At 35.8% G+C, this 18,630-nt stretch overlaps 1 protein-coding gene across 1 annotated transcript; it reads left to right on the top strand.

Moving 5' to 3' along the window:
* The first annotated feature begins 7,857 nt into the window (after positions 1–7,857).
* Positions 7,858–18,104, top strand: LOC136262783 (uncharacterized). The gene is made up of 2 exons (XM_066057180.1): positions 7,858–16,959; positions 17,826–18,104. The coding sequence occupies exons 1-2, from the start codon at positions 7,865–7,867 to the stop codon at positions 17,899–17,901; spliced, it is 9,171 nt and encodes a 3,056-aa protein (XP_065913252.1). The 5' UTR covers positions 7,858–7,864; the 3' UTR covers positions 17,902–18,104.
* Positions 18,105–18,630: the final 526 nt, after the last annotated feature.

Genomic DNA, 18,630 nt, shown 5'->3' with positions numbered 1-18,630 from the left:
TGACACTTTAAACATATAAAGCTGCAGCTGCCACCATGCAGGATCAGCTAACATAGTTAAGCAGGACACATGTACATAGATGGATTGCATTCCATCTTACGAGCCTCTGAGATTAAACTCTTACCTTGCTGACATGATAGAATTTTGTTCACACATTGCTGCTAAGAGGTGACCAGAAACTCATTTACAACAGAACAAAGAAATGGGTAGGTAGCTATAGTTTATGTATTTAACCTAAAGGTCTACCAAAACATTTGAATATAGTTATGTGTAATTCTTCAACTCTATGAATATGACCAATTAGCTGCCACCACCTTTCTCACTCTTGCAGTTTCTTAGCAAATAGCTAATTTTAGGAGAATGTTATTCCTCATGCAAGTCCTTGCACATTACTAGCTACTAGTTACATGTGAATGATGATCACATCTAGTTGGTCTCATAATGTTATTAAGGCATACAGGTCTCCAAATCTGTATAGTAAATCTGTGAACTAAAAAAAATTTAATGTGATACTAGCTATAGACCACCATATGAGAGTGCTGTAATCCAAACATTTTGTTTTCTTACATCATAATTCTTGCATGGATAGAAGCCATTTAACTGTAAACCAACATTGCAATTAATAAACCATCTAAGTGTCATAAAGTTCTACCAATAACCTCTTGTACCAAGAGTCCATACTATAAGACCTCTTTATTATGAACTATTGATGGTACACATATACAATCAAAAATCAGTAATTTATTGTTATACATTACATATACTTGTCAGAAAGTGCCCAGTGGCAGTGACACAAAGACTAACACCTGTTGGTTTGACAACCATCCACTATAGGATTGCGGGAAAGACTATACCACAGTTGGCTGTGGTGCCTCAACAGAGACTAGGGGAGGTCACAACATTACAGTATACTGTGTTAACATCATCCATGACTGACCAAAGAGTTGAGATTAGCCATATTGTATTATTGTCAATGTAGACTTGCGTGCATCATGTATCAGGTAATGTAGACAGTACGATGCAGCTAATGCACACAGAAACTAGCTATATGTAAAATGATGTGATATCATCATAGCTAAGTTGATAGCTTGCTTCAGTTATAAAATTAATGTAAAGCAACATTACAATAATATGTCACCAGAGCGATAACCGGGAATGCTAGGATGGCATCAACTTAGTCACTGCACTGTAGCTATGTTACACATAATCACCCACATAACTGTAAAGGCATATATTCCCATTCCTTATATATACACTAGGGGAAATTTTTATGGTGTACATGTATAATATTCATAGCCACTTACATTTCCTTTATCAAGACACACGGTAGTGTGTCGTGCGGCCCAAGAAGCCGGCGCGCAACCCCGTGAGTATATTGACAGGAAGAAAGAAAACGCAATTTTCGCACCTCCGTAGCTCTGTGCTGCCTTGATGAAACAAGACAAATTTTGCTGTGTACATTTCCTCCAACTTCAGTACTCCACATTCCAAATTTGAGCGAAATCGCTTCAGGCATTCCTGAGATATGCGACTTCAAAAATTGGCTTAGTTTCTTCGTTTTTATTTTCTTCTTATTTTTCTTCCTCTTTTCGCACACTTACAAAAACTGCTATAAAACATGAATGCGTTATCCGATTGCCTTGAAATGTGGCACACAGAAGAAGGGTATAAAGGCGCATCTCGGTACCAACTTTGGCTGGAATACCATAAACAGGCAAAGAGTTATGAGCAATTATGCACGAAAAATAACACCAATATGTTGTCATGCCTACAGGGTAAACCGCGTATGGGAAGAAGCTGAAAATCGGTGGGTGAATAGGTTAACTATTGAACCTCAAACCTTTTGTGGTTTGAAAGAAATCGAGCTAAAAACCAGGAAGATACAGCGAAAAAATCAACAGTGTGTAACAATTACGCAATCGAGATTAGCTAATTTTTTATTAGTATTATTATTATTATTATTATGCTTGCCACGCCTACCAGATAAACCACTTGGGGTAATGCTTTGAAAATCGCTGTACAGATGGAGTTATCATCTTAGAAAGGCTCTTCAATGGTGTAGAAGAATCAGACTTAAAGCCACGGAGTTATAACACGAAATCCAACTTGGTGTAGCAAGTGCGAGATCGAGATACTCTAATAGAGCAGTCATCCTAATAGAGCAGTCACCCTGAACAGAATTCAAGAGATCAGTTAGAAATAAGTAACCTGTATAGAGATCAGCTACAAACAAATCACCCTGTAGAGAGTTCAGCTACAAACAATTCACCCTGTTCAGACATCAGTTAGAAGAAGTTTTCTTGTAGAAAGTTCAGTTACAAACAAATCACCCTGTTGAAAGATCAGCTAGAAGATATCACCTTATAGATAGTTCAGTTACAAAGAAACCACCATGTAGAGAATTCAGCTACAAACTAGTGACCCTGTAGATACATCAGCTAGAAGAAGTTACCTTGTAGAGAGTTCAGCTACAAAGAAACCATTCTGTAAAGAGCACAGCTGCAAACAAATCACCTATACAGAATTCAGCTACAAACAAATCACCCTGTAGAGAGATCAGCTAGAAGAAGTTACCTTGTAGATAGTTCAGCTACAGACAAATCACCCTGTAGAGAGATCAGTTAGAAGAAGTTACCTTGTAGATCGTTCAGCTACAAACAATTCACCCTGTTAAGAGATCAGCTAGAAGAAGTTACCTTGTAGAGAGTTCAGCTACAAAGAAACCATCATGTAGAGAATTCAGCCGCAAACAAATCATGTATAGAGAGTTCAGCTACAAACAAATCTCCCTGTAGAGAGATCAGCTAGAAGAAGTTTCCTTGTAGAGAGTTCTGCTACAAACAAATCACCCTGTAGAAAGATCAGCTAGAAGAAATCACCTTGTAGAGAGTTCCGCTTCAAAGAAACAATCATGTGAGAGTTCAGGTACAAACAAATATTATTGTCCTGTAGAGAGATCAACTAGAAGAAGTCACATTGTAGAGAGTTCAGCTACAAAGAAACCATCATGAAGAGAGTTCAGCTGCAAACAAATCACCTGTAGAGAGTCAAGCTACAAACAAATCTTCCTGTAGAGAGATCAGCTAGAAGAAGTCACCTTGCAGGGAGTTCAGTTACAAAGAAATAAACCATGTAGACAGTTCAGCTGTAAACAAATCACCTGTAGAGAGTTCAGCTAGAAACAAGTCACCCTGTAGAGAGATCAGCTAGAAACAAGTCACCTTGTAGAGAGTTCAGCTAGAAGAAGTCACATTGTAGAGCTACAAAGAAACTACCATGTAGAGTTCAGCTGCAAACAAATCACCCTGTAGAGAGCTCAGCTACAAACAAATCGCCCTGTAGAAAGATTAGCTAGAAGAAGTTACCTTATAGGGAGTTCAGCTACAAACAGATCACCCTGTAGAGAGTTCAGCTACAAACAAATCACCCTGTAGAGAGTTCAGTTACAAAGAAACCACCATGTAGAGAGTTCAGCTCCAAAAAAAATCAATCACTCTGTTGAGAGTTCAGCTAGAAGAAGTTACCTTGTAGAGAGTTCAGCTACAAAGAAACCACCATGTAGAGAGTTCAGCTGCAAACAAATCACCTGTAGAGAGTTCAGCTAGAAACAAGTCACCCTGTAGAGAGATCAGCTAAAAACAAGTCACCCTGTAGAGAGTTCAGCTAGAAGAAGTCACATTGTAGAGAGTTCAGCTACAAAAAAACTACCACGTAGAGAGTTCAGCTGCAAACAAATAATCCTGTAGAGAGTTCAGCTAGAAGAAGTCACCTTTTAGAGAGTTCAGCTACAAAGCAACCACCATGTAAAGAGTTCAGCTGCAAAAAACTCAATCACCTTGTAGAAAGATCGGCTAGAAGAAGTTACCTTGTAGAGAGTTCAGCTACAAAGAAACCACCATGTAGAGAGTTCAGCTGCAAACAAATCACCTACAGAGAGTTCAGCTAGAAACAAGTCACCCTGTAGAGAGTTCAGCTAGAAGAAGTCACATTGTAGAGAGTTCAGCTACAATGAAACTCCCATGTAGAGTTCAGCTGCAAACAAATCACCCTGTAGAGAACTCAGCTACAAACAAATATGCAGTGTAAAAAGATCAGCTAGAAGAAGTTACCTTGTAGAGAGTTCAGCTACAACGAAACCACCATGTAGAGAGTTCAGCTACAAACAAATCACCTGTAGAGAGATCAGCTAGAAACAAGTCACCTTGTAGAGAGTTCAGCTAGAAGAAGTCACATTGTAGAGAGTTCAGCTAAAAGAAGTCACATTGTAGAGAGTTCAGCTACAAAGAAACCACCATTTAGAGAGTTCAGCTGCAAACAAATCACCCAGTAGAAAGTTCAGCTATGAACAGATCACCCTGTTGAGAGTTCAGTTAGAAACAAGGAATCCTGTAGAGAGATCACATAGAAGTATCGCCTTGTAGAGAGTTCAGCTACAAACAAATCACCTGTAGAGAGTTCAGCTACAAACAAATCACCCTGTAGAGAGATCAGCTAGAAGAAGTCACCTTGTAGAGAGTTCAGCTATAAAGAAACCACCATGTAGAGAACTCAGCTACAAACAAATCGCCCTGTAGAAAGATCAGCTAGAAGAAGTTACCTTGTAGGGATTTCAGCTACAAACAAATCACCTTGTAGAGAGTTCAGCTACAAAGAAACCATTCTGTAAAGAGCTCAGCTGCAAACAAATCACTTGTACAGAATTCAGCTACAAACAAATCACCCTGTAGAGAGATCAGCTAGAAGAAATTACCTTGTAGATAGTTCAGCTACAAACAAATCACCCTGTAGAAAGATCAGTTAGAAGAAGTTACCTTGGAGAAAGTTCAGCTACAAAGAAACCATTTTGTAAAGAGCTCAGCTGCAAACAAATCACCTGTACAGAATTCAACTACGAACAAATCACCCTGTAGAGAGATCAGCTATAAGAAGTTACCTTGTAGATAGTTCAGCTACAAACAAATCTCCCCGTAGAGAGATCAGCTAGAAGAAATTACCTTGTAGAGAGTTCAGCTACAAAGAAACCACCATGTAGAGAGTGCAGCTGCAAAGAAATCACCCTGTAGAAAATTCCGCCAGAAACAAATTGCCCTGTAGAAAGATCAGTTAGAAGAAGTTACCTTTTAGAGAGTTCAGCTACAAAGAAACCATTCAGTAAAGAGCTCAGCTGCAAACAAATCACCTATACAGAATTCAGCTACAAACACATCACTCTGTAGAGAGATCAGCTAGAAGAAGTTACCTTGTAGATCGTTCAGCTACAAACAATTCACCCTGTAGAGAAAGCAATTAGAAGAAGCCACCTTGTAGAGTGTTCAGTTACACAGAAACCACTATGGAGATTTCTGTAATCAATATAGTATTATGTGACCGGATTTGCGAAAAGGGGTCTTCCACACACATCCAATTCCGTAAACGTTGGAGACCATAACGCAGTGTTCAAGTAACATATTAACCTGAAAATTTCACCATGTATTTAGCTATAGTGGTGCTCACCACTGTCCAAAATTCAAGGCAATAGCTCTTTCCAATCTAAAGTTATCAATTGTCAAAGTTGGCAAATTGGATGTGTGTGGAAGACCCCTTTTTGCAAATCCGGTCACATATGTATTATACAGTATATATAATTTGTACATTTACTGATAAACTATTTAAAGTACATCTACTTCATCTTTTCTTCTTCCTGTAGTAAAGAAAAAAACATAGGTTAAAAAGTCCCAAAGCTGGCCATAGGCCGGCTTTGGGGTATACAAATACAAAAAGAAATGAAATCTAATCCAAAACAGCCAAGCTGTAAAAAAAGTGTGCGGCCCTCAGAAAGGCTATGGTGAAAAAAGATGTGAAATCCAAGGTGGCGGCCAAGAAATGGCTGTGATGGTAGGTTAATGGTAAAAATTTTAATAAGGACAATTTAGGTAAATTTTGTGAAGCGGCACAAAAATTCACCTGAATTGTCGTTATTAAAATTTTTACCATTAACCTACCATCACAGCCATTTCTTGGCCGCCACCTTGGATTTCACATCTTTTTTCACCATAGCCTTTCTGAGGGCCACACACATTTTTTACAGCTTGGCTGTTTTGGATTAGATTATTATATTCATGAAAAGCACTATTTCTTTTTTATCTCCTGGAAACCAAGTGCAGGTTATTTTATCATAGTAATCAGTACCTTTCCACAAATCAAGGTATATCATTGTAGTATACATTAAAGTACAAAGCATGAAGATGGTGAAACAGTAAGTAAAGCCATCATTAGATATTTACTAAAATAAACACTTTGTCACAACGCCATACTCCCCAGCTGTCTGTCACTATTCATGTTAACATCCATATTGTACAAAGACACAAATTGTAACACACAATTAAGGCCATAAATTCATGTAATATTTACCTTGGCATACAGTACATAACTATCCAGCTCCGTGTGTTGACTGTTTACATTGTCATGTTGAAAGCCCTAAAGGGTTGAGTATCATCACTGTATGCCATAGCTTCTTTTTTCTGTAGCACGGTAAGTCACTGAGAAATATGATGTAGTTGATTTAGATACAATTCTGGCATCACGTAAAGTTAATTTTAAAGTAAAATAGAGCTTCCTTAGTATAACAATTCATATACCACTAAAAAGTTATTGCAGCAACATAATATGGGTTACAGTGTTACACATTGTTGTAGAGACACTCTGTTATATGATGTTGAAAGCCTATGTTGTATTGAGAACCAAGTTTGGCTCAGTATTACATTGAGCTAAACACAAGAAACCTGTAGTATCCATTTGATCAGTTTACAGCTGCATTTTCACTAGTCATGAATGCGGTGAAAATCTTAATACTGATTTTATCTACATTTCTTGTAAATGTTAAAACAATTTACTGCAATATGACACTAACAGGAAATTGTACAGAAAATGTTCAAAAACATTTCCTGCATGATAACTCAAATAGGAAATTCTAAAGGAAATCATTAAAAAAATTTCCTACATGCTGACACAAACAGGATATCTTACTTTTCGTGCAGTCTAAACATCTGACACACAACCGGCCTGACATAATATGCCTTGATTTCACAATGAACTGCTGTTTTTTGATTGATGTTGCTATACCAGGAGATAGTAGAATTTCCCAAAAGATTTCTGAAAAACGGCAACACTATAGTGACCTGAAGATTGAAATTCAGAAAATGTGGTCTGTAGGAGCATCTGTAGCTCCTGTTATCATTGGTTCCCTTGGCTCTGTTCCTGAAAGTTTAAAAGATCAACTACAAACATTACAGATTTATCATGCTAACCTCATCCCAAAGATGCAGAAGAGAGCTCCTGTCATATTTTACATCGGTTTTTGACAGAACATTAAAGTCCTAACCTTTTGGCTAAAGTGTGGGATATAACTTATTTTTATATCTAGCTGTAATTCCAGCATTGCTGTGTGTATATTTAATTATTTAATAATAATAATAATATATGGTGGTAATAAAAAAGAAAAAATAATAATAATAGTCTGCAGCTGGCCTGAAATTTCCATTTTTGAGCCAAACTTCAAACCGACGTTTCTGGATACTTTTAAATGGGCGATAAGACCGGTTTTCCCAGAGACAGTCACATATATCCCCCAAGGGAATGACAGTACAATTGGTTGTTTGTTAGCTGTTATGGTAAAATCAAATTTTACTATTTAATTTAGTGTATAGGTCTACTTGGGTGGAGTTTGAAGTAGTAATGCACAGTCCATGGCTTCCATATCCATGGCAATCACGTTCACATTATTATATCATGACATCATCAGTGTTACATCATATCCTCTCTGAAGCTATAAATGTCAGAAACTGAACTACAAGTTAGTCTTTTTTTGTTACCTGTTGATACAAGCATGGTACTATTAAAAATGATCATAACTGCATTTCTGCTAGTGTGTGTCTTCTGCAAAATTAAAGGAGCTACAAAAGTGATGCCTGATGATCTATCTGATACTTCTCAGAATGGTAGTAATGACTTTGCTAGTGGCTCAGGTGGTGGAAGTGAGAGAGATCAGGATAAACTTCCCGGTTGTGTATCTGGAAACTTTACCTTTCATTCAATTGCTGACATTCTAAATAACATCTCCAGTGATAACACCATTGTCAATATTACAACTGATGTTGAGTTGTACTCTATTGTGACATTAGAAGGTCTTGAAAATATCATGATTATAGGACACAGAAATCCTGTTGTAAAGTGTAATGATGTTGGCACAGTAAAGTTCATTTCTTGCCAGAATGTAACGATTGAAGGTATCCAGTGGGAGGGATGTGGCTCTAAAGATTATTCTGTAATTGAATTCTACAACTCATCTAATGTTTCTTTTGAAAGATGCTCATTCCATAACTCCAAAGAAAGAAGTGTTTTACTCTCAGAATTGTCTGGAAATGTTTACATTAACAATTGCAATTTTGCACACAAGATTGAATACAGAAGTCATGGTGCAGCTATACATTATTTACCAAATATTAATAGCCGTGGTCAACACAAAATAGTAGTACAAAATTGTAAATTCAATTTTACACAAATCATAGTTTACATTGATGGCTCAGGTAGCAAGATTCCTGCTCATGTTTATCTACAAGACAGTGTGTTTGTCAACAACACAGGAGTACCAATTTACATTTTGCATACTAATCTTCATATTAGAGGTAACGTGTTGTTCAAGGATAATACAGCAAAGTCTGGTGGAGGAATTTATAGCAATAATTCCACTGTCATATTTTATGATAATTCTGATGTAAATTTTATTAGTAACTCTGTTTCAGATAATGGTGGAGCTATTTATCAAATTTCTTCTAGAATCGTTATTGAGGCAAACTCACTAGTGACATTCAAGGACAACAGTGCAAGATCTGGTGGTACCATATACAGTGATAATTCCAATATCACATTTGACAGTAACTCAAGTGTAACATTTAGTAATAATAAAGCCAGTTTTTATGGAGGAGCTGTGTATTGTATGTCTTCATCTCCTATCACATTTGATGGTAACTCAAGTGTAACATTTAATAATAATGAAGCCAGTTATGGAGGAGCTGTGTATTGCGTGTCTTCATCTCATATCACATTTGATGGTAACTCAAGTGTAACATTTAATAATAATGAAGCCAGATTTTATGGAGGAGCTGTATATTGTTTGTATTCATCTGATATCACATTTGATGGCAACTCAAGTGTAACAGTTAATAACAATGAAGCAAGTTATGGAGGAGCTGTGTATTGCGTCTCTTCATCTCCTATCACATTTGATGGTAACTCAGATGTAATGTTTAATAATAATAAAGCCAGTGAAGATGGAGGAGCTTTATCTTGTGTGTATTCATCTAATATCATATTTGATAGTAACTCAAGTGTAACATTTAATAATAATAAAGCCAGTGATGATGGAGGAGCTGTATATTGTAGATCTTCATCTCATATCACATTTGATGGTAGCTCAAGTGTATCATTTAATATAAATAAAGCCAGTAATTATGGAGGAGCTGTATATTGTAGCTTTTTATCTCCTATCACATTTGATGGTAACTCAAGTGTAACATTTAATAATAATAAAGCCAGTGATGATGGAGGAGCTGTATATTGTGTAACTTCATCTCGTATCACATTTGATGGTAACTCAAGTGTAACATTTAATGATAATAGAGCCAGTGATGATGGAGGAGCTGTATATTGTTATGATTCATCTCGTATCACGTTTGATGATAACTCAAGTGTAATATTCAATAATAACGAAGCCATTGATGGAGGAGCTGTATATTGCAGGTCTTCATCTCCTATCACATTTGATAGTAACTCAAGTATAACATTCAATAATAATGAAGCCAGTGATGATGGAGGAGCTGTACATTGTTATGATTCATCTCATGTCACATTTGATGGTAACTCAAGTGTAACATATAATAATAATGAAGCCATTGATGGAGGAGCAGTGTATTGCAGGTCTTTATCTCCTATCACATTTGACAGTACCTCAAGTGTAACATTCAATAATAATGAAGCCAGTGATGATGGAGGAGCTGTATATTTTTATGATTCATCTCACATCACATTTGATGGCAACTCAAGTGTAACATTTAATAATAATGAAGCCAGTTATTATGGAGGAGCTATATATAGCAGGTCTTCATCTCATATCACATTTGATGGTAACTCAAGTGTAACATTTAATAACAATGAGGCCGATTATGGTGGAGCCATATCTAGTTTGAGATACAGTTCAGTACTGTTTACAGGAAATTCACTAGTAAATTATATTCATAACAAAGCTATACGTGGTGGAGGTATATACTCTAACATAAGCTCTCCTGTGAAATTTGATGGAAACTCAAAGTTAAACTTTGATGAAAACGAAAACATTACTAAGTATGGACAAGCTATTACATCAGAATCTTCTTCAAACGTTACATTTCAGGGATATTCATTTGTGAAATTCACTGATGACAGAGTTCTTATACTACTAGGTAAAGCTGTTCCATTTAGCAGTATGCCTTGCATGATATACAATGAAGCAAACTATGATCATAATAAAAGCAAAGCTATTCAACATATATTATTTTACAGTGCTCCTAACATATCTGTAACTGGAAATGCAATGATATCTATTTGCGTTAATTCAAGTCAATCTCTTGTCAATCTTACAAATAATTTAAGCAATGCTATTGTCTATATAGCATCTGATATTACAGTGACTACCATAGTGACATTAAAATTCTTTGAAAACATCACAATTATTGGTCACAGAGATCCAATAATAAATTGTAACAGTGTTGGAGGATTAGTGTTTGTTAACTGTGTTAATGTAGTTATTGTTGGTATAAAATGGCAAAGGTGTGGTTCTGTAAACAATGAAAAGAGTACTTCAAACCCTGGAATTACATTTTACAATTCATCACATATTTCAATTGAAAGTTGTTCATTTTACAATTCAACAGGACAAGCTGTTTTGCTGTCAAATGTATCAGGGAACATTAACATTAGCAACTGTAACTTTACACATAATGATCATTACACAGGTCATGGTGGAGCTATCCATTACACACCTGAAACTAAAGCCAGTTTTGTATCACGGTTTACGATTGAACATAGCAACTTCTCCTTCAACGGACCAGCTAAAAGTGTAATTTACCTTGATGGATCAGCCACTAAACACTTATATCATAGTTCAGTGCAGAATTCTGTTTTCATCAGCAACCAAGGAGTACCAATTTATATTTTGCATACTAATTTTCACATTAGTGGTAACGTATTGTTCAGAGGAAACGAAGCAAGAGCTGCTGCAGGCATTTGTTGTAACTACTCCACTGTGATATATGATGACGAGTGTAAAGTAAATTTTGAGGGAAATTCTGTTAAAACATATGGTGGAGCTATCTACCAAACTCATTCCACCCAATCTTTTGAAGGAAATTCAGCTGTGACATTTATTGGAAACAGTGCTAAAATTTGCGGTGGTGCTATATTTTCTGAATGGATGTCTAACATTACATTTGATAGCTCATCAAACATAACGTTTACTGATAATAAAGCCTCTGATGGAGGTGCTGTGTATTGTCAACATTCAGGTATCACAGCTACTGGAAGATCGTCAGTCACATTTAATGACAACCATGTCATAAATTATGGAGGAGGAATTTTATTGGATTATTCTTCTATCATTAATGAAGGCACTTCGATGGTAACCTTTAATGGTAATAATGCAAGTTTTGGAGGAGCTATATATTCCAAACAGTGTTCTGATGTCAGATTTGGTGGGAACTCTGTGATAGCATTTCTTGAAAATTGTGCAGTGAGGGATGGTGGAGCAGTACTGTCTCACAATAACTCTAATATCATATTTGATAATAACACAATGGTAACATTTAATAGAAATTTTGCTGGCAATGGAGGAGCTATACTATCCAGACATGCTCGTCAAATTTCTTATAATGGCAACTCATCAGTTATATTTGCCCACAACACAGCCACCACCGGTGGAGGAGCTGTATACTGTGATGAACATTGTGGTATCTCATTTGAAGGGAGTACATCAGTAACATTTACCAATAACAGTGCAGAAACAGGCGGAGCTATACACTGTAATGACAACTCTTATGTTCTGTATAAAGGAATCTCAACAGTAAGATTCGTCAGTAACAGAGCTACAAATGGTGGAGCTGTTTATTCTGATAAAGTATCTTTCCTTACATTTCATGAAAACTCCAATGTGTCTTTATGTCATAATACAGCCAATGAAAATGGTGGAGCGATATCAACTGTTGGTGGATCCAACACAACTGTTACTGGACATTCAACAGTGTTGTTCTGTAGTAATGTAGCCATGCATAATGGTGCTTCTATTTATTGTAGTGCTCTGACCTATGTTGTAATCAGTGAAAATTCCACTGTTGTCATACAAAATAATCAAGCAATGCAACAAGGAGGAGCTATTTATTTACATGACAATTCTGTTGCTCTATTTGAAAGTCAATCACGTACAATGTTTCGAAGTAATAAAGCCACATTTGGAGGTGGAGTCATGTATTTTACTCAGTATTCAAATGCAATTATTTATGAAAATACAAGCATAGATTTTATCGATAATAGTGCAATTATTGGAGGAGGAATAATGTCTACAAAAGGATCTAATATCACATTCAATGGAAGGTCAAGAGTTATGTTTAACCATAACACAGCCACCACAGGTGGAGGAGCTGTATACTGTGATGGACATTGTGGTATCTCATTTGATGGAAGTACATCAGTAACATTTGCCAATAACAGTGCAGAAACTGGTGGAGCTGTACAGTGTAACAACAACTCTTATGTTTTGTGTACAGGAAACTCAACAGTGAACTTCACTTGTAATACAGCTACACATGGTGGAGCTATCCATACACTTACCATGTCCAATACAATATTTGCAGGATATTCTAGAGTAATTCTTAATAAAAACAAAGCACAGCAAAATGGTGGTGCTATATTGTCTGCTAACACTTCAAATGTAACATTCGATGGACATTCAGCAGTTTATTTTTATGTCAATGTTGCAATACAAGATGGTGCAGCTATATACTCCACCAAAAATGTTAACATTGTGTTCAGTGAATTATGTGATGTTGAGTTCAAAAGTAATGAAGCCATACAGCAAGGAGGTGCCTTATATTTAACTGACAATGTCACTTTGATTACTGAAGGTATTTCGAGAGTAACGTTTCTGAACAATACAGCTATGGGTTATGGTGGAGCCATATGTTTCACTCAACGATCTGTTGTGGATTTCCATGACAATTCAGAAGTAAACTTTAATTACAACACTGCTGTACATGGAGGAGCTATAGTTTCATTAATAGGCTCTAACATCAAAGTTAATAGAAGCTCAACAGTCACATTTAACCACAACACAGCCACCAGAGGTGGAGGAGCTGTATACTGTGATGAACATTGTGGTATATCATTTGATGGAAGTACATCAGTAACATTTACCAACAACAGTGCAGAAACAGGTGGAGCTATATATTGTAGTAATCACTCCTATACATTGTCTGAAGGAAACTCAACATTGAAATTAAATCACAACAAAGCTGTACATGGCGGAGCTTTATATTCTCACACTATGTCCAACATTACAATCAAGAGAAACTCTAATGTTAGTTTTAGTGGTAATACAGCTACACAAAATGGAGGATGTATATCATCTCATAGTGGCTGTACTGTCATGTTCACAGAAAATTCACAAGTTGCTTTAATGTACAACACTGCTGCACAAAATGGTGCAGTGATGTATTCTAATGATGATCGTGTGCTAATTGGTGGAGCTACCATTCTTGTACTCCAGAATAACAAAGCATTACAGCGAGGAGGGGCTATATATTTATTTACAAATTCCATGATAATTTTTAACGGAAACTGTAGTGTTGTATTCCAAAATAACACAGCAATTCAACAAGGAGGAGCAGTATACTTATATGATAATGCCAAACTGATCAGCATTGGCCACTCTAATATCATATTTCATACCAATTCTGCTCAACAGCATGGAGGAGCTATTTATATATTTGATAATTCAACAGTGAGATTTAATGGAAATTCTCATATTACATTTACAAACAATAGAGCATTGCAACAAGGAGGTGCTGTATATCTGTTTGACAACACTAGCATGACATTTAATTGCCATGCTAATGTATCTTTTAACAATAACACAGCAGTGCAAAATGGTGGGGCCTTATATTTAACCAGCCAAACAGTGGTTACATTCAAAGGTCACTCTGCAGTTGTATTTGATAATAACAGAGCTACACTAAGTGGTGGAGCTATATATTCTATCAACAAATGCTCTATCATTTTTGATGACTATTGCAGTACAGCATTTTCCAACAACACATGTAGTTTATATGGCGGATGTATGTATTTGCATGATAGAACTAATCTTAGTATTACAGAATACAGTAAAGTCACATTTTATGATAACATAGCCACTAGAGGTGGAGGTGGGATATATTCTTTTGATCATTCTATCACTGTCATCAAAGATTATTCTAAAGTTGTATTTCTTAATAACAAAGGTGAACAGCATGGTGGGGCCATACATTGTGATAGATATTCTGATATTAATCTAGAAGAAAACATATCAGTGATATTTACAGGTAATACTGCTGAACGTGGTGGAGCCATGTCAATAATTCAGTCTAGCATAACACTTAAAAGTAATGTTTCAGCAATATTTAAAATGAACAGTGCAGAAAATGGTGGAGCTCTTTCTATTCAGCAATCTATTCTAACATTTTCTAAAAAATCCTTTTCATCATTTATTAGTAACACAGCCAAGGGTAATGGAGGAGCCATATATCTCAGCAACAATTATACTGCAACATTTAACAATGATTCAGGCATTAATTTCTTTTATAATACTGCTAATCGATATGGTGGAGCCATATATAGCGAATTATTACAAAGTGATCAAAGTAAATTAATATTAAACACAGAAGAAATTAATTTTAACAGCAGTAGTGCCTTAACTGGAGCTGATGTATACATTGATATACCAACATCATGTAATGAGACCTGTTTGAAAAACAGCATCGTTGGAATCAACAAAAGATCATTATTAAATAGTCCATTAAATGCTCACATCACTACTCCTCCTAGTAAACTAGAATTTTATGATATCAAATGTGTTGATAACCACACCGACACAAACTGCTGCTATATCTATATGATGAAGAATGTAATGCTTGGTCATGAAATCATAATTGATGCTTGTGTACGAGATTATTATTATCGGTCTGCTGATGCTACACAATTTGTAGTTACTGGAAATAATCACAATCATACTATCAATGGATCACAAGTGCTGGTATCATGTACAGTATTTCAAGGAATCAGTGTAATAGGAAAAAGAATTTCTAATGCAACCAATTTTTCAATGACTATTACTTCAAATCATGGCAGTAAATCTGATTTACAAACAATAGCTGTGGAGCTAATAACTGAATTATCACCATGTCACCCTGGTTTCTACCATGATGATACTACATGTGTTTGCTACAGAGGCAGTGATATTGTGTCTTGCTCTGGTAGTTTATCATCTATCAAAAGAGGTTACTGGTTTGGTGAAGTTAATGATAAAGCAACAGTAACAATTTGTCCAAATAGTTATTGTAATTTTACTTGTTGTGAAACAGCTAATGGATTTTTTAAACTTTCACCAGTAAGAGCAAATCAGTGTAATTCACAGCGATCTGGTACTGCTTGTGGTGGTTGTAAGGAAGGCTATACTCTTTCATTTGATTCTATAGAATGTGTAAGTGTTGACACATGTACAACTGGACAAACAGTACTTGTGGTGACATTATCAATCCTTTACTGGGTGGTCATAGTTATATTAGTGTTCATTGTGACATACTATCACATTGGGATTGGTTATTTGTATGCTATTACATACTATTACAGTATGGTGGATATTCTACTGAGTGAACGTTTGTACTCATCACAAGGATTATTTACATTTGTTAGCATTATGTCGAGTATTGCAAAAGTCACACCGCAATTTTTAGGACAGCTCTGTTTAGCAACTGATATGAGTGGAATTGACCAACAGTTCATTCATTATGCCCATCCACTAGCTGTTGCCATCATCATAGTAGTAATCTGCCAATCAGCAAGAATATCATACAAGTTTTCATCATTTGTTAGTAGAGGAATTATCCATGTTATCTGTTTCCTTCTATTGCTATCCTACACTTCTGTGGCAACAACTTCATTACTGCTATTGAGATCACTGACATTTCATAATGTGGATAAGGTTTACACTTACCTGTCACCTGACATAGAGTATTTTCATGGTCGTCATCTACCATACGTTATCATGGCAATACTATGTTCACTGATCATAGTGATGGGTCTTCCCCTTCTGCTACTGCTAGAGCCATTCATTAACCACAAGATAAACTTTACTAGGATAAAACCATTGTTGGATCAGTTTCAAGGATGTTACAAGGACAAATATCGTAGTTTTGCAGCTTATTACATGATATGTCGACTGGTGATTATTCTGATAATTATTGCTAATCCATCCAACAATAATACCACCCAGTATTCATTAATCATTGCTAACTCTTCACTAGCCTTGATACATATGACACTAAAGCCATATAGATCTAACATTCTTGTTGTGTTTGATGGCTTTGTGTTGCATCTGATGGTTGTGGTTTCAATGGTACCACTTATTGACAGCTATGATCCTGATTTATTACTATCATTTATATTTGTATTAGTTATACTACCCTTGATACCATTTCTGATAATGGAAATCTACCTTTACAAAAGGACAATTAAGAAAATCACTAAATATTGTGTACCACCTAAACCTGACACTACCAATAACAACAATGGGGTACCGATGAGAGACTTTGTTGAGAGTGTTATTGATGATAGCAGGAGGGTGAATGCTACTATATGTGAAATGTAAGTATATTGACAGTATGTGCAATAGACACAATGAATTATTTTTTAATATACATGATACTAAAGTGTTTATGCACTGTACAGCAGTTGTTAGATAAAGCCACATAGTTAACTATCAGTGTATCATTACACAGTCACCTACCCAAGTGCAGGCTGTAAATGTAACATGTTCACTCTTCCTAATCTCTTTCAAAAAGTATACTTACTCTTATTACTTCTGACTGTTCTATAAAAGCATGTTTAAAGTATATATAAAGATTCCTTGTCCACTAGCTTCTTCCGTATCATCCCTGAGAAAGTAACCACAATTTTCCTGGCAAAATTTGCAGCAGAATAGACTGTTAGAAGCTGAATGAAAGCTGACATAATAGGTGCAGCTTTTGTAAAGTGGATGTGGGGGATTATAAACTAATCTTTGTACATTTTTAAAATATCCATATGCTGTAATAGAACAGCCACACATGATAATACATCAGCAAAATATATAGCATTTTGCTATAGTAAGAGGAAGTAAAGATTGATCTAAATAAAAAGAGTGCAGACCCCCACAAACCAGGGTGAGAAAAGATGTGAAATCCAAGATAGCGGCCAAGAAATGGCAGATTAATGACAAATATTTTAATAACGGCACCAAATTCGCCTGAATTGTCATTATTAAAATTCATGCTGCAAACCTACATATGTAAGTATGTAAGTACAAATATCAAAGGATGTTTCCAGAACACCAGGAAACCCCATAAATATTCCACTGTATTTTAGTGTATTACCAATACTGTTTCTGAATATTGTTATGATATACATCATGCTTTACAATGTGATTGTTGTCGTGGCACACATTATGCTCTCTTTACTCTTACATATAACAGAGAATCAGAGATGGATGATGCCACTCATTACCGTGAATCCTTCTTTGAAGTTATGGACGATATTGAAGACTGCTGACTGTATGCTATGAGATGTGAACAATGACAAGTGTAGATTGTATGTATATAGTGTGTCACACATGCATGTATTCTCCTAATGTGTATCGTAGAATTTTTCAGCTTTATATGAAATAGTTATTGTGTGTATATAGATCTGGATGCTTTGCTTAATGCTATATGTAAAAATGTATGTATGTCAACTGACTACATTACTATATGCCAAGTTATATGTAAGTTGTTGCTCAGAAACAGATTATATGGAGATGATGGCCCAGTTCTCTTTTGGTATGGTGAGCAATTGTCACACAACAAAAGTACATTGTAGTTACTGGCTGGGATAATTCTTTCCTAACAAGGTAGGTTAGTTGGATGGGCTAAATTGCTCATGGTTGTATATTTCATTGCGTGTTCTTGCATTTAGCTACACATTTCTGCTTAATATTACGAGGATTAATCACAATATTTTCATGAGATCAATATATGTAGAAATCAGTTGTAGTGTCACATTTCACAACTCAAATAATTATGACCAAAATAAGGCACTTTAAGCATTCAATCAGCTTTACAGTAATTAGAATCATTAATCAGTTCCTTGAATTACAATAAATTCTGTAAAACATTCCAGCAGGTGCATTTATAACCTCCCTAACCAGCTTTATTATTGCTGCATTGACAACATAAATCATAGCAAAAAAAAAGACTATGTAAGTTCAGTACCATTGATGCAAATTGCACTATAACATCCATT

This window comes from Dysidea avara, chromosome 8 (assembly GCF_963678975.1).
Source record: "Dysidea avara chromosome 8, odDysAvar1.4, whole genome shotgun sequence".
NCBI lineage: Eukaryota > Metazoa > Porifera > Demospongiae > Dictyoceratida > Dysideidae > Dysidea > Dysidea avara.
This window is presented reverse-complemented; position numbering and strand designations above follow the sequence as displayed.